This window comes from Falco biarmicus, chromosome 4 (genome assembly GCF_023638135.1).
Source record: "Falco biarmicus isolate bFalBia1 chromosome 4, bFalBia1.pri, whole genome shotgun sequence".
Classification (NCBI taxonomy): Eukaryota; Metazoa; Chordata; class Aves; order Falconiformes; family Falconidae; genus Falco; species Falco biarmicus.
Window position 1 is genome coordinate 87,229,392 of NC_079291.1, and position 19,543 is coordinate 87,248,934.

General features: G+C 53.0%; 1 protein-coding gene across 2 annotated transcripts in view; it reads left to right on the plus strand.

The window, feature by feature from the left end:
• PRKCB (protein kinase C beta) overlaps positions 1 to 19,543 on the plus strand; it is a 129,509-nt gene that overhangs the window by 63,324 nt on the left and 46,642 nt on the right. For both annotated transcript variants that reach the window (XM_056334964.1, XM_056334963.1), the window contains exons 4-7: positions 2,041 to 2,152; positions 3,264 to 3,392; positions 17,184 to 17,340; positions 17,725 to 17,859. In XM_056334964.1, coding sequence (XP_056190939.1) covers positions 2,041 to 2,152; positions 3,264 to 3,392; positions 17,184 to 17,340; positions 17,725 to 17,859 — 533 coding nt within the window. The remainder of the gene's footprint in view (positions 1 to 2,040; positions 2,153 to 3,263; positions 3,393 to 17,183; positions 17,341 to 17,724; positions 17,860 to 19,543) is intronic.

Below are 19,543 nucleotides of genomic sequence, written 5' to 3' on the forward strand. Positions count from 1 at the left end.
GCCGATGGAGGGTCAGCGGTGGTCCGATGCCCGAGCATCCCCGGGTTGTCCTCCTCTGCAGCATCATGCAGCTGGGGGTGTGGGCGCTGTGCCCAGGGGGACTCTGCAGGATGCATGGTTCAGTGTCTGACTGGCCAGCCAGAGACCACCTTTCTCCTGGGATGGTGGCAAAAGAAAGTTTTTCGTTTTCTTGGGTGCCTTGTCTCCAGAGAGGCAGCCCCGGCCCCTTCCTGCACATGTTCCTGTGGGCACCGTGCCCGCAGGGAGTTGGTTCGTGCTGATTAAAGAGCTCTGTGTTGTCCAGGCAAAGCTGCTTAGGAGATGGTCCTGAGCTGCTGTACAAACACAGCTCGGGTTATAAAATCAAGCAGGGTAAGTTTTCAAGGGCTTACAATGTATGCAGTGGAAGGATCTGACTAAACCCGTAAGCCTCTCTGAAAGGTGTGCGTGTTTATTTGTGCATGGGGCAGCAGTGCTTGGTGCTCCCCTGCTGCAGCACTCGCTGCCCACTGCCTACCCAAAGCTTTCATGGGGGGAAATTACCCCCCATCTCCTCTCCTAGCCTAAAATTCAAGTTTAAGTTCCCCGTGCTCTGTTATATCTCTGGGGAATACACAAAGCTTTCAAACGTACGGCGTTGCTTAAAGAACTGTTGTCTTGGTGGCTGGGGTTGTCCAGAAGACGGGTTAATCGTGAACCCTTGTCCTCTCAGCCTGACACAACTGGCGCACGAGCTCTCCGACATGGCATGCTGTATCTAGAGACAGTGGCATGCTGTATCAGAGGCACGTATCTAGAAGAGGTTTGCTTAGGGTAAAATGTGAGAGATTTTCAGTTTCAAGTACAATAAATTTGCTGAAGCATGTACCTAATCCCTAGCACTTAACAGATAGAATTAAATGAAGCTCCATTACTTTTCTACCTATCTGGTATCACTCAAGTTATCTGTGGTGCTGTGTAATAATGCAGAATTTTAGTGATTAATGCAACAGAAAGCTTGAGTGCAATAGTGGTAGGAAAATTAATTTCAGCGGGAGGTGATGTATTGGCAGCGATGTTATAGCTTGGTTCTGACTCCACTCTTATTTATTTACTTAGCTTACAGTGCCCTGAAAAACTGTCTTTCCTAATGCCCGGGCACCTTTCCAGGCAGCTCAAATGACCAAGCCAGGAGCTATGCCTCATCCCTAACCCTTAAACAATTAACCTGAGATGAAATTAAGCCAGCTGCTACTTACCACAGCCTTCCCCCGGCCTGTGTGTGTGCTGCTGCAGAGCGTGCCCAGCAGCCGCCTCTGCAAAGCTGTGAAAGGTGCTCTGCATGGAAGGCACCAAGGAATACCAAATCCTTCGTCTGCCTCAGTCATTTCTTCCAGTGGTTGATCCTATTTCCCTATTGAGAAGCTGTTTCTCATTTGAATTTGTTCGGGTTTAGCCTCGGTAGACCCTTGTTGGAGTCCGGGAAGGCTGTTCGCAAGGTGCCTGTGCAAGGCTACAAACAGTGTCCGGGAGGAACTGGGCTCTCCTGGTTCTGCATGCTTTGCTCTTGCAGAAAAGGCTGCCCTTGGTTTTAAGAAAGCTCAGAATATCAAAGTATACCCTAAGCAGCTTGGTTCCCTAGGGGCGTGCTGGGGAGGGGTTGGCACGAGAGCGCAAAGAGGTTTACTGGGTGGTCTTAATATAGGTGGAAAACATGGGTGGGTTTTTCTGCTTTACCCCGCTGGGTTGATGTGGAAGTTGAGCAGTGTTCAGCCCTTATGTTGATTCTTAGGCACAAATTTCACCTGGTGTTTTCTGTGCTAAGACCAAGTTACTTAAAAGCCCATGCACTGCTTTTTCATTGTTATGGCAACACATATAAAGAGTAATAAAGCTGGATCTTGGTGACTGTTGGAAAAGGTCCACATCAGTTGGTGACAGTTGACTGAAGTCCATTAACAGCATCTCCGAAGCCAGCTGGCATGTGAGATGCGGAGAGCGATGGTGCCTTGCCAATATTTCATGCAAGTTTATAATCTTTATCTTTTATTTTCCTCCTAGGATCCTCGGAGCAAACACAAATTTAAAATCCACACGTACTCCAGCCCCACCTTCTGTGACCACTGCGGGTCATTGCTGTACGGGCTCATTCACCAGGGGATGAAATGTGACAGTAAGTGGTGGCAGTGGTGGCGGGGGGGGATGGGACTCTGGCACCCCGGGGGTCCTGGGAAGGGGCTCCCAGCCCACCAGAGCTGCGGCCGAGAGCCTGTCCCCTCTGCCACGGGTGCAGGGCACACTGCAGGGGCGGCCGGGCACAAGGGGCACCTGCTCATCTCTTGTGGGGGCCCCATGACTGCTGCAGGGAGAGGGGAGGGAAAGGCGTCTGGCTGGGGGGGATCCTGCCCGCATCCCCGTGGCAGCGTCACCCACGTCACCCTGCAGCGTCACCCGGCAGCTCGCACAGTGCTGGCTCCGACTGACACCCTGTGGCCGTGCCTGCCGCTGTGACACGGCTTCTGGGGAGCGCTGGGCTCTGCAAGCCGGGCGCTTGTACAGAGTGTACAGAGAAGAGAAAGTGGGGGATGAAAGAAGAGGGAGAGGATGGAGCGAGAGATCAGTTGTTTTCCAAGTTAATCTTGTACGTTCCTATTTAAAAGGACTGTGAATATACAGCGCCTGCTTCCATGCTTACAGGGAACAGCATACTCTGCTGCTCACCATGTGCTGGCTTCCTCATAAATATAGAAGCTTGCTGACTGTTGTGGGAACAGTGTATTCATTATCACCTTTAAAATGTTACCAAGTGGAAATGAATTTCTTTAAAATACATTTTGTTATATATTTGTGTGTTTTCATGCATAATTTTTTATACACGTATATATCTATACACATACACAGGTAATTTTTAATGGTCTTTATCAGCTCCTGGTGAATCTGGCTGAACATCCAGCATTGCACCGCGGGTGTGATGGAAGAGAAGTCTGATAAATCAACAAACCTCAAGTAATTAGAGTAAGGGCTAAAAACCCTGTAATCTTTGTAGGCAGGACCCAGAACTGCTGCTGGTGGTGGGCCCCTGTGTCTGGGCAGGGCTCTGCTGGAGTCTCCAGCTGCATTTGAAGAGCTATTTGCTGCATGTTTATTCCAGAATTCCTCACAAGCATCCCCATTTAAAAAGAGGACAGGTTCTTCCTCCCCTCATCCTCTCTGAGCACCCCCTGAGCTTTGGCAGAGGTGAAAGGGGTGCTGAGTGTCCCTTTCTCTCTCTCTCTGCCCCGCAGCCTGTATGATGAACGTGCACAAGCGCTGCGTGATGAACGTCCCCAGTCTGTGTGGGACAGACCACACCGAACGTCGGGGACGGATATACATCAGGGCTGACATCGAGAAGGATGTGCTCACCGTCGTAGGTAGGTGTGCGACCCAGGAGGTACAGACCCCACATGCAGGGTCACCCAGTTGCCTCTTGCTGCTGATGCGTGCCGTGCTGGCTGTGGTGGGTCTGGGGGGGTGCAGGGTCCAGCTGGTCAGCCTTGAGCCTTCTCTGAGCATGCTCCTGCCCTCTGGCAAGCATGGCACAGGCTCCAGGGGCTATCTGTATTAAATAGCTTTCCCACTTAAAGAGTTTTCAAACTGCTTTTTGAATCATGTCAAATTTCAGCATCCGCAGCATCCTGGGAAGGGGTGGCAGAAAGTTCCTCCATTTTGCTGTGCCGTGTGAGAGAGTCTCTATTGTGCTGTCGGTGAACATCCATGTCCTGCTGTTCTTTCCACGCCATCAATGGTACCTGGGCCCACACGGATCCTTTTATCTGACCAGAGCTTTGCAACCTTCTTCCACCCATTTGGAGACTCTACGGCCACCACCTTTCTCCGAGGCGCATGCTGCCTTTCCGCCTGCTGCTCAGAGCTGGGGCTGTCCCTGCAGTGCGGTCATACGCCGGGGGGCATAAGCCCTCCATAGCGCTGTGGTGAAGCTGACCACTGTTCTTCGCCTTTCCTTGCTGTTTCCCAGCCCTGATGGAGAGCTGGAGCATGGCATAGCGCTAGCAGGGTGGGCTGGTGTGGGTCTGCGTGGATCCGAGCACCCCGGTGGTGGGCGGTGGGCAGGAGCCACCCCACGTGGGCATGTTCCCCAGGGAGGTGCCATCTCATGGCATCTGCCTGTGGGGATGTGCCAGGTGGTGGGAGATGAGGCCAGAGGAGGTTGCAGGCAGTGCTGGGCTCAGCAGAGGTTCCTGCCCTGCCCTGAGTGTCCCAGTGACCTGATGGCCACCCATGGGGAAATCCCTTGTCCCTCATCGTGGTTTCCTCTGTCCTGGAACAACTCCATTCTCGGTTTGTGGCGGGAAACAGGATTATCCCATCTCTAAAGGCTTTTGCCACCTGGATTTTGAGTTCCCAGAGGATATTGCTTCCCCCGTGACCTGTAAGCGTCTCATGAAACATAAGCCGTATTCTTGTAAAGCCTCTTGTCCCTTGCATGGAGGGATCAGACCGAAGCAGTGACTGTCAGTGCTGGTGACCAGCATCCTGTGGTGCAGGGGCGGCAGGGGGCAGGGAGAGCTCTCTGCAGGCCAGGCAGGCGGCTTGCAGAAGAGCTGGGGGTTTGCCTCACGAAGGCTGAGCCCAGTGCTGCGCTGGGGAAGGAGGTTTCTGCCCACGCCGGGTATGCCGGCAGCTCCGGGCGGTTACGGTGTCTGCAGGGGGCTGCCAAGCTGTTTGCAGTTATTCACAGGATGAGTTCAGACCAGGGGGTGTAAAATGCCACCTGCCTGCCCACGCTGCAAAGGCCAGCCGCTCGTCTGAGTGGGCTCCGGTGGGTACCAGGCTGATGACACTGATAACAAGGACTAGATCCTTCTCCGTTGTCCCACCAGCTGGCTCTCCTGGAGAATTCTAGTTCCCAGCATCCTGCCGGGCTGGCAGCAGGAGATGCCATGACATCCACAGGGTTTGCTTCAGTGGGATGGGGTCAGCTCAGAGGCACCCTACCATGCTCATCGCTGCTCTAACAGGCACTTTATCCTCCAGGAGAGTGTGAGGCTGTGGGGCTGAGTTCTTGCTGCTCTGGGCTGACGACTCCTTGCTTGGAAGAGCAGGCTCAGCAGAACACATCCCAGCAGCAACAGCTACGACACGTGTGATCCAGCGGTGGGGGCACCAGCCTTCCCAAACCAGCCCAGCTTGCCCCTTCAGCAAGGGGTGACCCCAGCCGCTCCCCGCAGGGCGATGGCAGACTGAGGACAGCCTTGGTTCGTGGTGGGCACAGCAGGTCCCGCACCTCATGGAGCAGTGGCAGGGCTGACCTCAGCCTTGCGTGGGGAAATGCTCAGGTGTGATCCAGGACTGCAGAGAAGAGCCAGGATCCTTTCTGGCCTAGGGATCCATCAGAAATGTTTTTAAGAAAAATACAGAGTTGCTGAAAATATTAATGAAAAATTGAAACGAGTTGTAGTTGGGTTTTATTTATTTATTTTTTGTGCTATTTGTCTTTAAAGAAAAGCTTCAATGAATGACACAGAACTTCCTTACACAGAAGTGCTGTTTCTCAGGCACCTTCCCCCTGGGGGATGCAGCAGGACTGATACCCATCCTCCCGTCGGAGGACGATGGGGCACAGAGCCCACCCCCGCTGGCACCCAGGGCTCCCTGGCACCGGAGCAATGTTCCTCTACCTCCAAACGCAGGGGAGAAACTCCCCCGAGCCCTTTCTGTGCAGCTGGATTTTCTTTTCTTCAGCTGGGTTTGAAAGACTGTTTTATTTCTGGCCCTTTATGGAGGTGTTGGTGAAAACATGTCATCTGTTGGTTTTTCCAGAAAGGCAGGGAAACGTACTGTGCTCTCCAGCTCTGCTGCATAGCTAACGAATGAGTGGGAGCACTCGGAGGAGAGGCTGTGCTGGCTGCCGAGGTGGGGAGCCCTGCCTTCCCTCCAGGCACGAGGGGGCTCGGGATTTTTCACTCCAGAGTTTGGAGGGGAGGTGGAAAGGTCTGATTGAACCCAAAGCAGAACATGGGACCCACGTGCCATGTGGACCCCAGGCTGGGCACTGTGGTTTGTGCCGCCCTGCCTGGGTTTGGCTTCTCTCCAGTGGGTCAGCAGAGATTTCCATTCCTGCAGTGACTGCTCCAAAAAACCCTCAAATAACGACCGGGTTTGTATTGCCAGGTGTTTCGGTGGGGGGAGGCCAGCCTGTGTTGTGGCCAGGCTTGTAGCAGAGGTGGCAGGCAGCACGGCGGGGGTGCTCTGGGGGGGGGTGAGCGGCTGGGGGCTTCACGTGCAGCGCAGCACGGGGGGCTGGCTGGGCTGGCAGAGCCATGGCGTGGCTGGTGGCTGCTCTGCAGAGGTGACCGCAGCCAGGACGGCTGCTCGGAGGGGTCGGTGCCACAGACTGCATGTGCCAAAAAAGCCACCTGTGTCTATTCCTGCAGGACTGGCCCTAGCCAGCATGGGGGGACACGGTGGGAAGGTGGCTGCCGTGGGGACCCAGCCTGGCACGGGGAGGCAGCAGGCTGAGTGAGCAGGCAGGCTTCTGCTGGAACAGATTTCTGGTGGAAAATGACCTTTACGTGTTTTCTGCAGAGATTTCAGTTTGGTGTGGGCAGGGGGTGGATTTCTGTCAAGAACAGGAGTGACAGCGTGGCAGTAGGTGGGTGGGTGGCACAACACCCCGAGCCTGGCAGGGGTGGGGAGGCAGTGCTGGCCGGGGGGGTGAGCCCCGTTGCCTCGGTGCTCAGGCTTAGGGGTTTGGGGCTGCAGGTTGGAAGGCTGGCTGCTTGCCTGCCCTCCCAGTGGGTGCCCTGGGACTGGGAGGTGTTTGGGATGGAGAAGACCAGTGGTAACTGGTTGTTGAAGCACAAATGAGCACAGAGGCTAGTGGGAAGAGGGAGGAGAGGTTCCTACAAAGGAAAGGAGATCAGGTCTGAGCAGCAAGCAAGAAACCAACTTAAAGATGGACCTTGTCCAGCTTGTGGACAGGGTTTTGCATCCTGGGGACCAGCTGTGCTAAGGGATGGATGAGCTGCTGTTCTCCCGCGGTCGATCCCAAGTATTTGTCAGCATCTTCTAGTGCTGTACATGCTCGCCCTGTGCCAGGTCTGGCCCCATCTCAGCACGGAGCAGGCAGAGGCTCAGCTCTGGGCACTGGTGCGGCCAAACGCAGGCAGCATTGCCCATTGCGGTGGGCAGAGTTGAGTCATGCCAGACAGTGGTTATTTTGGTGCTGGGATCCCTGCTCTGCCTTTTCAATACACCTCTCTGCCGGTTTAAGCAGGCAGTGCAGGATGCTGTAGCGGCTGGGAGCTGGGATGGTGGAGGGCAGGGGTGCCCGGGCACCTTTGGTCCCGGCTGCACAGTGAAGTGCAGGTTTTGGTGTTGGGGCATGACCTTCTCTCTGTCCCACCAGCAGTGGAGACCTTTGTCCAGAAATTTAGTAAGTTTTCCCATGGCAAAGAGCATGACGACTGTAGTATTAAATGTGAAAGGTCCCTATAGATGTGGCGCTTAGGGACATGGTTAGTGGTGGCCTTGGCAGTGCTGGGTTAATGGTTGGACTCGATGATCTTAAAGGTCTTTCCCGACCCAAACGATTATCTAAGGGCAGGGCCGTGTGCCTGCAGGTGGCAGCACGGGCACGGCCAATGGAGACGATGGCTTTTATTTTTTCATCGACTTGACAAATTTGACAGGAATTTGCCATACGCTTTTCAGCAGTGTGTTTTTCTTTTCTCTCTCTCCGTTTATTTAAATGATTTGTTTTTTCTTTCTAAAGCTAATGTTTCCCTCCCAATGGAAAACACAGTTGCTGGTTAAACTTAGCGTGTTGTTTGACTTGGGGTGACTTGTTCAGTTATGTAGTGACCCGACAAATTGCATCTGTTTGCACCCTCGCGTGACTTGCCCCAGCAGCATTTCTCCCCGTTCGGGCTGTTACCCCGCACCTCCTCTGCCTGGTGGCAGCAGGTACAAGCGCTGCTGTTTCCAGTGCAGTGAATGCTCACCATTTTCAGCTCACAAAATGAAGATCAATAAAGGAGATGTGTTTAAACATCTTGTGCTGTGAGCCTCACTGTGCGGTTTTGACCCCAAACCATACTGCAGTGTCAGGAGGGAGTGGGTGTTTGCCAGGACGGAGCAGTCCCAGGGTTGTCCATAGGTTCAGGGTTTCCTTCAGCCAGGGCTGTGCTCATGCTTTGCTTTTTTACAGCACTTTGCACAACAGGGGTCTGCCTACAGCGTTGCCTGCCAGATACTATGACTGTAAAAATTATAACATGAGAAAGAGACAAATGTCAGTATTTTTAACCCATTCTTAGTTCTGAAGATCCAGGATGAACCTCAAAGCTGTAGGGTAGGAGATAACTGAGAGCATCTCTGTGGGTTCCTGGGGGGTCAGTGGGGTTTGGCCAGCAGCCCCTGTCTGCAGGGCTGTGCCCAGAGCAGCAGCAGCAATGGGAACCTGTGGAGCTGACCCTCCTAATTAGCTTCCCAGCTCTTGGGTCTGTTGTGTTAATCACTCCTTTATGTTCGGTGCAGCTCTGTTACAGCTCCTTTCATACTATACTTTGGCTGTAATTGTGTAATGGGTGCATTCGGGAGCGCAGCCTCGCACGCTGGGATCGGAGCCCTGCATTGCCATTCTCTGCTGCTGCCCCGAGGCTGCTGAAGCACTGGGACTTATTGGTGTTCCCAGTGGTTAAAAATGCATGGCGTCGAATAATAGGGCATCTGGACAAATAAATGGCACCTCCCTAATGCCTGTGGTCTTGTGCCATCGGCTTGGCTTGGTGTGTTCCCCAGCCCTGTGCTGGGGACAGGGCTCGCATCTCCATCAGCCAAAGGCAGCTTCCAAAGTACAGGAGGTTTCTGAGGGCCTTGCTAATTAGGGCACAAAACAATCTGCATCTCATCCAGCAAAGCACTTGGATACATGCTCTTGGCAAGCACTTCTCTTTTGAAGCATCAACGTGAGCTGTGTGGGGACGATGTGACCAGTGTCCCTGGGCTCAGATTGAGCGCCTGGGGGGGTGAGCGAGGCCCCTGACCCCCTCGCTGCCCCCCCCTCTGGGACACTTGGGGTTTTGCTTTGTGTGAGTGAGGAACCAACTGCGGGTGACATTCCTGGCTTAGGCATGCTCCTGCGGTGGGGTTGGTTTGGCTCTTGGTCCCCAGCACGGAGCCGCTCTGGCTGTGCTAGGTGTCCTGCATGGCGTCCTGGTAGCAGACAGGCTGTGGCTTAGAGCCTAATTAGCTGAGATGGATTTGAGCAGGAGGAGAAATGTGCCTGGATGTCCGGCATTTCTGTGCGTTTGGGCTAGCTGGACTTAAAAGCCTTTATGGCTAGAAACGGCTGATTGTGTTAGCAGCTCTGCTTGCTAAATGCGTTGTATTGAATCACAACAAAGCATCCTTGCAGTTGGTGCTGTGCACGGTGCCGCTGGGAGTGGGGTCCTGTGAGTGTCCTCAGCAGTGAGCAACGCAAGCTGCCGTGGGCTCAGCCTCCGGGGAGCTCCTGGAGCCTCCAGGCAGCCTCCGGTAGAAGCCCCTCCAGCCCTTTGGCTTCTTTACATCAATACCATGATTCCCCTAATACAGGATTTGGAGTCTCTTTTGCTTGTGGAAGGGGGGATGCAGGTAGTGTGGCGCTTGGTAGCAGCATCTTGGGTGGCTGTTGGAGCTGAGCATCGCCCGCAGCTGCTGGAGAGTTGGCCGGTGCTGGACATGGTGGCGAGGGCAGCCCAGCCCGGGGATACTCTGTCACTTCTCCTCGAGTGGCAAAACGAGATCTCTGCTTCTCTCACTCACCGTGTAAACCATGGCAAACTCCTGCCCGGGGCTTTGTCATACTAAGTAGGTAGCGTGGGCTGGGTTATTTAGCTTGAGCTGCTTGACAAAAGAGAAGTCATCTTTTGGGCCCGATAAACAAAATTTGGGTACCTAGCAGCGCTCCGAGACATGGCACGTTGCCAAAGCAAGTTAATCCCCTTTGGATGCTACTTGAAGATGCTTAATTGACCCGGGCAGTTGTTACCCTAGTCACTCGGGGAATCTGGTCCTTTACATCCAGAGCATCTGCAGATTCTTGTCACTATTATTCCCGGCTCCGACATTGTTACAACTCTTGGCTTTGCCTTAAATACAAAGTGAGGATCTCCTGGAGCCGGCCTGCGTCCACAGGTCAGATCCTGCCAGCTCCAAGGGCAGCAATGCAGCGAGGACGGTGCCACTGTCCCCTGACCCTGGAGTAAACAGTAACATGCAGTTTCTTCTTTAGGAAACAAGCAAAAAAGAGATTTATGAAGGTAACAACACTGCTGGCATGTGGGACGGCACATCTGCACCCGCCGGTGCGTGAGTCTGGCTGAGTGCGGTGCCGCGGAGCAGGAGCGGCTGGGGGTGTCTGTGCTGCCCTGGGGGGCGGGGGGCACGAGTGGTGGAGTGCGGCAGGGTGTCATTTGGCTGGCGTTAGCCACAAGCAAATGTATATGTGCAGTCTGTGTTCTGGTTTGCGCTTTGATCAAGTATCTTATTAGCGGGAAAAGACTGCTGAATAAAGTGGGAAATTGTAGCGAATTAAAATGTCTTCAAGGCGTTGCACATTTTTGCTTCCATAATAGAAAAGCTTCCCAATGCAGATTATTCTGAGCCTGTCGTATTAAGAGACAAGAATATCTGAGTTTGGGAAACAGAGGAGCGAGAGACTATGAAGGCTGGGCTTGGAGTCAGTTAAATCTGTGGCTTCTGTGAGGTGGTGAGGCAGCCAGTTGCATGGAGGATGCTGCTTGCACACTGCACCTCTCCTGCTCCCTTCGGGCGGGCGTTGTGTCCTGTCATGTCCTGCTGCATCCCGTCACGTGCTGGTGCATCAGCATGTTTGTCACCTCGGGGAAGCCATGGTCTGCAGGGACTAAAATGCAAAAGAAACGTGCTAGGTTTCTGCTGCACGTCCCAGGGTATCTGTGGGAGATGGAGACTACTCGGCGTGTTCAGGTGACTTTGACCTGTGTGCATGGAGGTAGAGCATGCCCTGTCCTCATGCAGGGGCTGCTGGAGCACGGGGACAGTGGCGGGCTCCCTCGCCTTCTTTGGGGATCTCAGCTACCTGCTGATGTCCCTGATGGCTCCTGCAAAGCCGAGACCCCCGTTAGGACCCATGGGAACGTGGCACCAGCTCAGGGTCGCGGCCAGACACGCCTGTTGTGCCTGCAGCGTTGGCAGAGGCTGCCGGGACTGGAGCCTTGCTATTTACCGAGCTGATGAAGTAAAACATTGACCAAAACTGAAACCAATTATGCTGTGATTAGATAAATGAACTGGAAGTGCTTTAATTAATAATCACCGGCCCAGGAAGATGCAGCCATAACGAGTCCTATGCCTTTTCTGTTGTATAAGTATGTGCAAATATGTTCCTCTGCAGAGCATTAATTAAATGTTTTAGCGCCCAAGGGTGTTACTCTGAGCACCGGGTGCTTGCTGGAAGGTGGCTGCTCCCAGCCGGGGATGTGCCATGCTGCTGGAGGGAGGAAGGTGAGTGCTGGAGGGAGGAAGGTGAGTGCTGCTGGGAGCCCAGGAGCCTTCCCCTTGCCAAGAGGTCTGCCCTGGCATGGCATTTTGCTGGCCAAGGCCATGGTGAGGTGATTGGGCTGCGGTGAGGTGGCTGAGCTCTGACCTCCTCATGAGGAGTGGTCTTTTGGAAAGGTTTTTTTCTTTGGTGGGCAACAGGAGGCGGAACTGTCGGCGCTGAACATGTTGTAAGGGTCTTGCTTACTCAGAGATGAAGGTAAAGGATTTGGCAGCTGGTGTAAGTTGTCTTCAAGAGCGGGGTAGGAGTGGGTTTTGTTGTAGGCTTTATTTTAAACATAAAAGTGAACCCCCATATGGCACTGCATATTTAGCAAAGAACTTTCTGGTCTTTATTTACCCAGCATACTAATCTTGCCTTCCCATGGAAACCTGGGTCCCAGCTGCAAGCAGACACACAACCCCAGGCAGAAGATGGGGCCAGCGGCTGCAGCCTGTCTGCACAGGGTTGTGCAGCATCTCCCATGCCCCCAGGTATGGGGCAGGGTGGGCTGTGCCCGTTGGAACCACCCCAGAGGTGGGGAGCAGACCTGAAGCTGGGCTGCCTTCCCCAGGGAGCTGCTGATGGAGCACCAGCCCCCTTCGCTCGATGTGGAGCTGGTTTTACCCCGGGTGAAACACAGTCCTGGGAGCAGAGAGTCAGAAACCACCCTCTCATGCCTACTGCCTCGCTGGCCAGCAGCGGAGCTCAGCAGGACCGTGCCATGCAGCAGGGGGACTTGCAGGGAAGTGGTCTCTGGCAGGCGCTTTCCTGGTGGAGACCTGCAGGAGCCTCCCCGTTGCTGGGAGGGGGATGTGATGCACCCGGACACTGCATCGCTCCCTGGGCCTGTGGCACGTGGCAGCTCCGGAGCTGCCTGGCCCACTTTTCCAGGGTACAGCTCTTGTTGGGGCTGGATGGAAGGGTCTTGCATTACTCTTGCAGCCTCTGTGAGCTTCTGACCATGACCTCTGTGGCCAGAAGAAGCTGCCTGGGAAGGCTGTCTTCCCTCCTGCTCTGGGCGTTTGTTGTAGTGGTATTTCTCCCCATGTTTCCGCTGGAAATGTGGGTGTCTGAAATAAGTGTGTCTTCCCAAGCCTGTTTCTGCAGTTACGGCTGGCTGAGTAATTAAAAGACGTCTGAATAATTTATTTGGAAACCATTGCAAATTTTGCAGGATAAATTATTCAGATATCATTCCACCAGCTCTACCTGCCCTGGCCCTACAAGGCGGAATGGGTGACATCTCATTCCCATGGCAATGCAGCAGCGTCCCCAGCACGCCCTGTCGTGTTCCCCAGGCGGGGGGGCTCTTCCTTGCAGAACCCCCCCGAGCATCACCGCTGCCAAGCCTTGGCCAAGCAGCCGGCACTGCGGGGCTGTGGCTGCTGCTTGTGGTCTGCCAAGGCTTCGCCAGGGCTGGGTGACAGGCATGTGCTGCAGGTGCACCCGGAGGGGAGACGGGAAGGTATTGGTGTAAAATCAGGGTTATTTCTCCAGGGTGTGTGGGCCAGCCCCAGTGTGTGGCAGTGAGGGCACATGTGACTGTGTGGAGGATGTGGGCACTGCCCCAACCCCAATCCCCCCGATCCAGTGACATCCAGGACTTACCAGTGCCTCTTCCTGGCCGTAGCCTGAAACCAAGGCGGCATCTCAGCTGTGGCTGAGCTCAGTACCCAGACGGATTTAAGACTGGCTGCTTTAAATGGGATCGTAATATTTTTACTCATCACTATTAATAATGATGTTACTACTTCTTAATGATGCACAAAACTGTCAGAATATGACAGATGTAAAACTATTTTACATCAAATTTAACTGTCAAAGAAGCACTGTAAATGTTTGGAGAGGAGCACGTTCCTCCTGCTGCGAGGTATCACTACTACGCTTCTTGAGGCTTTTATTTTTCTTTCACTTAATTGTTGATTTCTGCTTGAAAAGTCAGAAAGTTACTTAAGGTCAAACAGAAGCATTTTGGTTTTTTTAAATTAATAGATAAAATTATTCCCATTAATGAAATTTTTAGGTCTGCATGCTGAGATAATAACATGAGGTAATCAAATCTCATGCTTCAGGGCATAAACTGATTAACTATGAGGGTCAGGAATTACTTTTCCTCCTTAAAGAAGTGAACAATGGGCTGATAAATGACGAAGGCTTATTCATTTGTCTCCGGGGGATGTTGTGCTGGCCATTCGGATGGCGAAATGGGAAGCAAAATCAGAGCACTGATTCAGCGTGATATAATTCTGCATCTTCTCTCTGCAAGGGGACCCGGTCCAGTTTGAGTCCCAAGAGCGAGGGGCTTCTCCCAGCTCTTGGGTTAGTGCTGTTGCTCGCACAGCGCCTGTTGCTGCCTGTCCTGGGAGGGTGAGAAGTCCCTGGGGGTTTCTGCTGACCCCCAGGGCAGATGAAGAGCAACGGCCACCACTGTGGACCGTGCCCTCCCTCCTGCCCCAGACGCTTGGTGCGGGACCTGTGCTGGGGCTGGGGCAGGTGCCGTTCAGTGCCCAGTACCGCTCCCCTGCCCAGTTCGGGTGGTCCTGTGGGACAGCGAGTGGCAAGGGCTGTCGGCTTGTGGCATGGAGATGAGATCTTCCCCAAGGCTCTGACATCTCCCTCTGCTGCAGGTGGTCAGGGTCACTGAAAATACGTTTTCATAATAATTTTAAAGCCAGGAAGGTAACAAAATGTAGTAAAAGCTCAGCAGAGTTGCAGGAGGAGGGCTGGACCCATGGTTGGATGGAGCGAGGAGTTAAGAATGGAGCTGTGCAAAGGGCATGGGATGCGGGGGTGCCTGACAGGGCTCTGGGCTGGGGTACAGAAGTGCCAAGCTCCTCTTTACAAGGCTCCTCCAACCTCTGCAAACAGTAAAAGCAATTCCTGCTGTTAATTGACAAATGCTGTGGAGACTGCCTCCCCTGCAGGGCTCCTTGCTGGTCAGGTAGTACCTCGGCAGGACCCATTGTGGGATTTCTCTCTAATACACTTTTGTGTTTTGTAATTCAAGAATGTGGTTATAGAGATTGCCTTTTTTCCTATTAAAAAGGCATAGATAAAAGCTTATAACGATGAGGAGAAAATGTGTATTCTTCTCCTCTGATAAGGGGTGAGGGAGAGGAAGGCATCTCGGCTGTATCGGTGCAGAGCCTTGCGCAGGCTGTGCCTTGGTGTATCGGGGCCCTTGGAAATTATACTCATTACTTAGAGATTTCACACAGCAGATTGCACAGCCTTTCCGCTTGGACGGTACAGAGCTTTCCGCAGAAGATTTTGGCTGGGAGTCCAAATTAAGGCACAGGCTATTGCCCAGCATCTGAAGTGCAGAGCCGGTACTTATGTCCGAACTTTGGAAAAAAAACGAACCAGATTCTGTTACCAAATGGCACATGAAAATAATTGTCAGGACATGATGGAAATGAAGTCATGCTGCTGGTGTCAGTGCAAGCAGTTACCAGCGGGAGAAGGTGCGGCTGTTGGGCTGCTGGCATGGGGCGCGGGGCTGTGGGGCTGGCTGCGTGGTGAGCCAGTTGCAGGGCAGGTGCTGCATGTCGGGAGCCTGGCTCGGGGAGCAGCCTGTGCAACACCTGACGAGTATAACCTGAGCCAGTGCAGTAACCGGAGAAGCTTGGAAGCTGCTCGGGTGTGATATTGTACTGTCCTCCAGAGATACCTCTTGTCTTCATAAAGAAATTCTGAACCTCGGTCCTCTCTGGTACGGGAAGGGTGGATCCTCCTACTTTGGTATCATCTCATGAGTGCTTTAGGATGCTCCAGTGTTCCCAACCCTCCTCAGCACCCTCCCGGGGGATGGTGGCTTCCGGAATGGTGCACAGGGTCTCCAGGTCCTGGCAGGGCATTCATTCCTGCTGGGAAAACAGCAGGGGGAGGGGACTGCCCCCTGGAACCAGAGCCTCACCACGTGTCCATCCCCTTTTGCACACAAGCACAGAAAGCTGCTTGTAAGCGCTGCTGCTGAGCATCTGCATCCCTGACCCCACCGCCCGCTGGCAGGGCTCAGTCTCCCGGCAAAGAGACCCATCTTGGGCATGATGGCATCATGGCAAGGTCACTGTATCGCCGCTCCTGGGGCTGGCAGTGGTGAAGTCATTCCTTCCCCTTCTGCCAGAGGGGCACGAGGTGGCTCTGGCTCCCGCAGCTGCCTCGTCTCAGCAGTCTGAAGAGCATCGTGTGCTGCAGGGTCACAGGGCTGCCCGGGCACCTGTAGGTGGGCAAGCTGCTCTGTGCCTTGCAAGCTGCTGTCAAAGGCATGGTGTTTGATAAATGGGCTAGTTTATAAATGCAGATTTGATTTTTGGCTACAAGTTTTATTCTATGGAGCTGAAAGTTGGGCGATGCTTCAGGAGAACAGCAGTAGATTGCAGATTTTGCTTTTCAAAACTATCTGGCTTCCAGCCTCACTTCTGATGCCTTACTGGTGGCTTGGGGACTGAACAATTGTTTTTAGTCTTGCCGACTCTCCGAAAAGTGTCTTCCAACATCCAGCAGCACTGCATGCGCAGCTGGAGCCCTCTTCTTGGGGTTATGGGGTGTGTGGGGTGAAGCTGTGCCCTAGGTGAACTTTGCAGCAGAACTGTGTGTGGATTTGTGTGTGGATCACTGGTGTGATCCAGCAGGATTTCAGGCACCACCGAGTTCCCTGTTCCCAACATGGCACGACCTGCCATGCCTGATCCCTGGGGTGCAGAGCCTGTGACAGCACCCACTGGAGCTGTGCCTGCTGGTTGTAGGGGAGGGCAGTTTCTGCTCTGGACTTTCTTGCAAGCATCTTTTCCCCTGGTTTCAGCTGTGCTCCATCATGTCCCATCAGACTTTCCATCTCTGGTATTTTTGCTGGGGCTGGAGGGAAGATAAGACCCTTCTCCCAGCAGAAAGATGCTTTTTGACATAATCTGGGGAAAGAGACTTAGGTCAGCCTGATAGTGTTTAATTTGTCGAAGCTGCAATCCAGTTACAAGTGGTCAAGGTCACCCACAGGTTTGCTTTCCCACCTTCTGCTCCTTGCTTTGCTCCTGCTCCCCAGAGGAGACGCTCCGGCTCCCAGAGCCGGGATGATGCTGCCAAGCCCAGCGCCCGCACGGCTCCCTGTGGGCATCCCCCCAGCCCCTTGGGGCCATGGTAGTGGCACCCCAGGGGACCCAGAAGGAGAGCTCAGTGCTGGATCCTTTCTGGTGCTTTCTGGTGCCTGCTCTCCCTTGTTCATGGCTGCTTTGTTGCTATTTCCACTATCCATGGAAAGCACCATCCCCATGCTCTCACCTCTCCTAAAAGAAAGGTGCGAATTAGTGCGATTCTGCTTACCAAGGTGCAAGAGGAAACAGAACAGCTTTAAACTGTTTAAAGCTGTGAGAGCAAACAACAAATCATCCTATTGGAAAGTGAAAATAATCTCTTGAGTTGATCCTTCAGCCTCCCTTGTCCATTGGAGCTGTATTTGCTTTGCATTGATAACTGTGTGTCATTTCTCATGTAATGTTGTCTGTGTCTGCACGTATTCTGTTTTAATTCTGGTTTTAATCACTATTTTCACACTTACTCTTGGCACACAGGGAAGTTGTCAATTGTTGGGTGTTTTTATAGTTTGAATACTGAATTTAATCCTTTTTCTCTTCCCCAGTAAGAGATGCTAAAAACCTAGTTCCTATGGACCCTAATGGCTTGTCAGATCCCTATGTGAAGCTTAAACTAATCCCTGACCCCAAAAACGAAAGCAAACAGAAGACCAAAACCATCAAGTGTTCCCTGAATCCTGAGTGGAATGAGACATTTAAATTGTAAGTACAAGAAAAATGTTTAAACTTGTAAACTAATTTTTATCACCCCTAAGAATTAATGTGATTGTATTTGCTCTGATTGAATTATTTGGAGACATTAAAGGTGATTCAACTGAGAAATAATTCTTTGCGCTCCTGTAAGTGTGACTCAGAAATGCTCAAACCCCTGCCCTGACCCCTGATCAAAGCTGAGCGTTTTGGGGCAGGACCTCTACATTCTCCCTTTGAAATGGATGTGGTCAGGAAATTAAATTTTAGAGAGCTGAATGGTCATTGAAGCCCATCCCTTTGTTTTGCATCCATGTTCTTATGGAGCGTGGAGGGGCATGATGGTGTAGCAGTGGCTTCCAGAATAAAACCATCCTTTTCTTTCCTCTCTTCCAGCCAACTGAAAGAGGCAGACAAAGACAGGCGGTTGTCTGTGGAGATTTGGGACTGGGATCTGACCAGCAGGAATGATTTCATGGGCTCCTTGTCCTTCGGGATTTCTGAGCTGCAGAAGTCAGGAGTCGATGGATGGTAAGAGTTGCAGTTGTTTTAAAAGTACTATGGGGCAAAATGCAGCTTTCATCTTTTTGTATGCGACAGAGGATGTGGCAGCCTATCAGACTTTCACCAGCATCCTTCTGTTCAGGGACCACTGGCCATTCTGGCTTCCTGGTAAGGTGCTGCTTTGCTTCTCAGACTGGTGGCAGTCACTGGGGCTGTGGTGGGCAGTGGGATGTCTCCTGGGGCACCCAGAAGTGCCAGGACAGCATCTGAGCACCCTGCAGGGGCTGGCTTTGTGTCACCTCTGTGTCCTCCTGCCCCTTGCAGGGTTGCTGGGGGGGCTTTTCCCTTTCTCCCTCCCACAGGCATGCACAGATACGGGGCTGCTCTGCCTGGCATTGGCAGCCCACAGGGCTGGTGCTCCCCGTGGACTCTTCCTACACAGGCTTCAGGAGCAGACAGCATCGCCTGCCAAGCATTTGCCGAACAAGCATTTTCCAGCATTTTCTGGTTGGATTCCCTTACTGGGGAGGCAACGTAGCTTCCTCAGGCGTGCAGGAGAGCGAGTCGGTGCAGGGATAGGGGACACGCACTGAATTGTGATTTGTGGCAAAGGCAGCAGTTTTCTCCGCAGACTAGCAGAACCGGTGCGGTGCTGAGGGGCACTGTTCAATAAAAGGAGGAATGCTACCAAACTGTGTAATTACCATTGCTCGTTACCATACGAAAGATGAACACAGTGGATCTGTAACACCCGAACTGAATGGGTTCTCTCCATTTCCATTTTATCTCCCCCAGCAGGACACATGCTGTCTTATTTCCCCGCCCCCCCCCCCTTTTTTTTTTTCCCCAGCCACTGATGCCTGAGAGCTGTGTTACCTTTCCATGTCAAGTGTAATAATTGAAAATAGATATTATATGTCTTTTGGAAAGCAAAACCTGCATGCTATTAATTTGCATTCCGCAAGTGGAGCAAACACCCTGGACTCTGTCTTTTCCACCGTGGCAGCTGTATGTGTCTCGCTTGGAGCAGAGAACAGAGAGGAGGAGGAATTAGCAGGCGGGGTGGCCTGCCCGCACAGCACTGGGTCCTGCGGTGGGCTGGGGGCTGGCAGCGTGCAGGCACCCCCTGCCCACCCTGGCACAGCCGGGGCATGGGGGCATGGCTGGGGGTGCTCCCGCAGTGAGGCAGGCGGCCAGTGCTGTTCCCCAGGGAAAAGCCACCCGTGGTGGCAGGCTGCGGGCAGTCTGGCCATGTCACCGCGCCTGCCAGCCCTGGTTGCCACAGACCAGACCCTGGCTGAGACCTGGCTCCTCTTCTGCAAAAGACACGGAAACTGCCATTCCCCCCCCCACCCCCTACATTTCCAGTCATCTGTAAAGATGCATGTGTCGGCTGGCACTGGTGCGCTGCCGCCTTCTGATGCAGCCCCAAGTCTGATCCTTTTCCCAGCCTTTTAAAAATCATATAAGTGGAGATCTAAGTAATTTTCCTTGTCACAGCATTTGGCTGGAATAAACTCTGGAAGGAGCTCTGATGTATATTTCATATCTAAACAACTGCAGTTAATGGAGAAAACGAGCTCAAAGGAAGAGCCTGTCCCTGTATTATGCAAACAGCGCTTTGTTCCTCCAGTGCAGCCTCTGTAGGTAACACCCAGTTGATAACTGGCCTCCAGCTGCCAGGAGGATTTGCCGATGGAGCCAAGGCTTT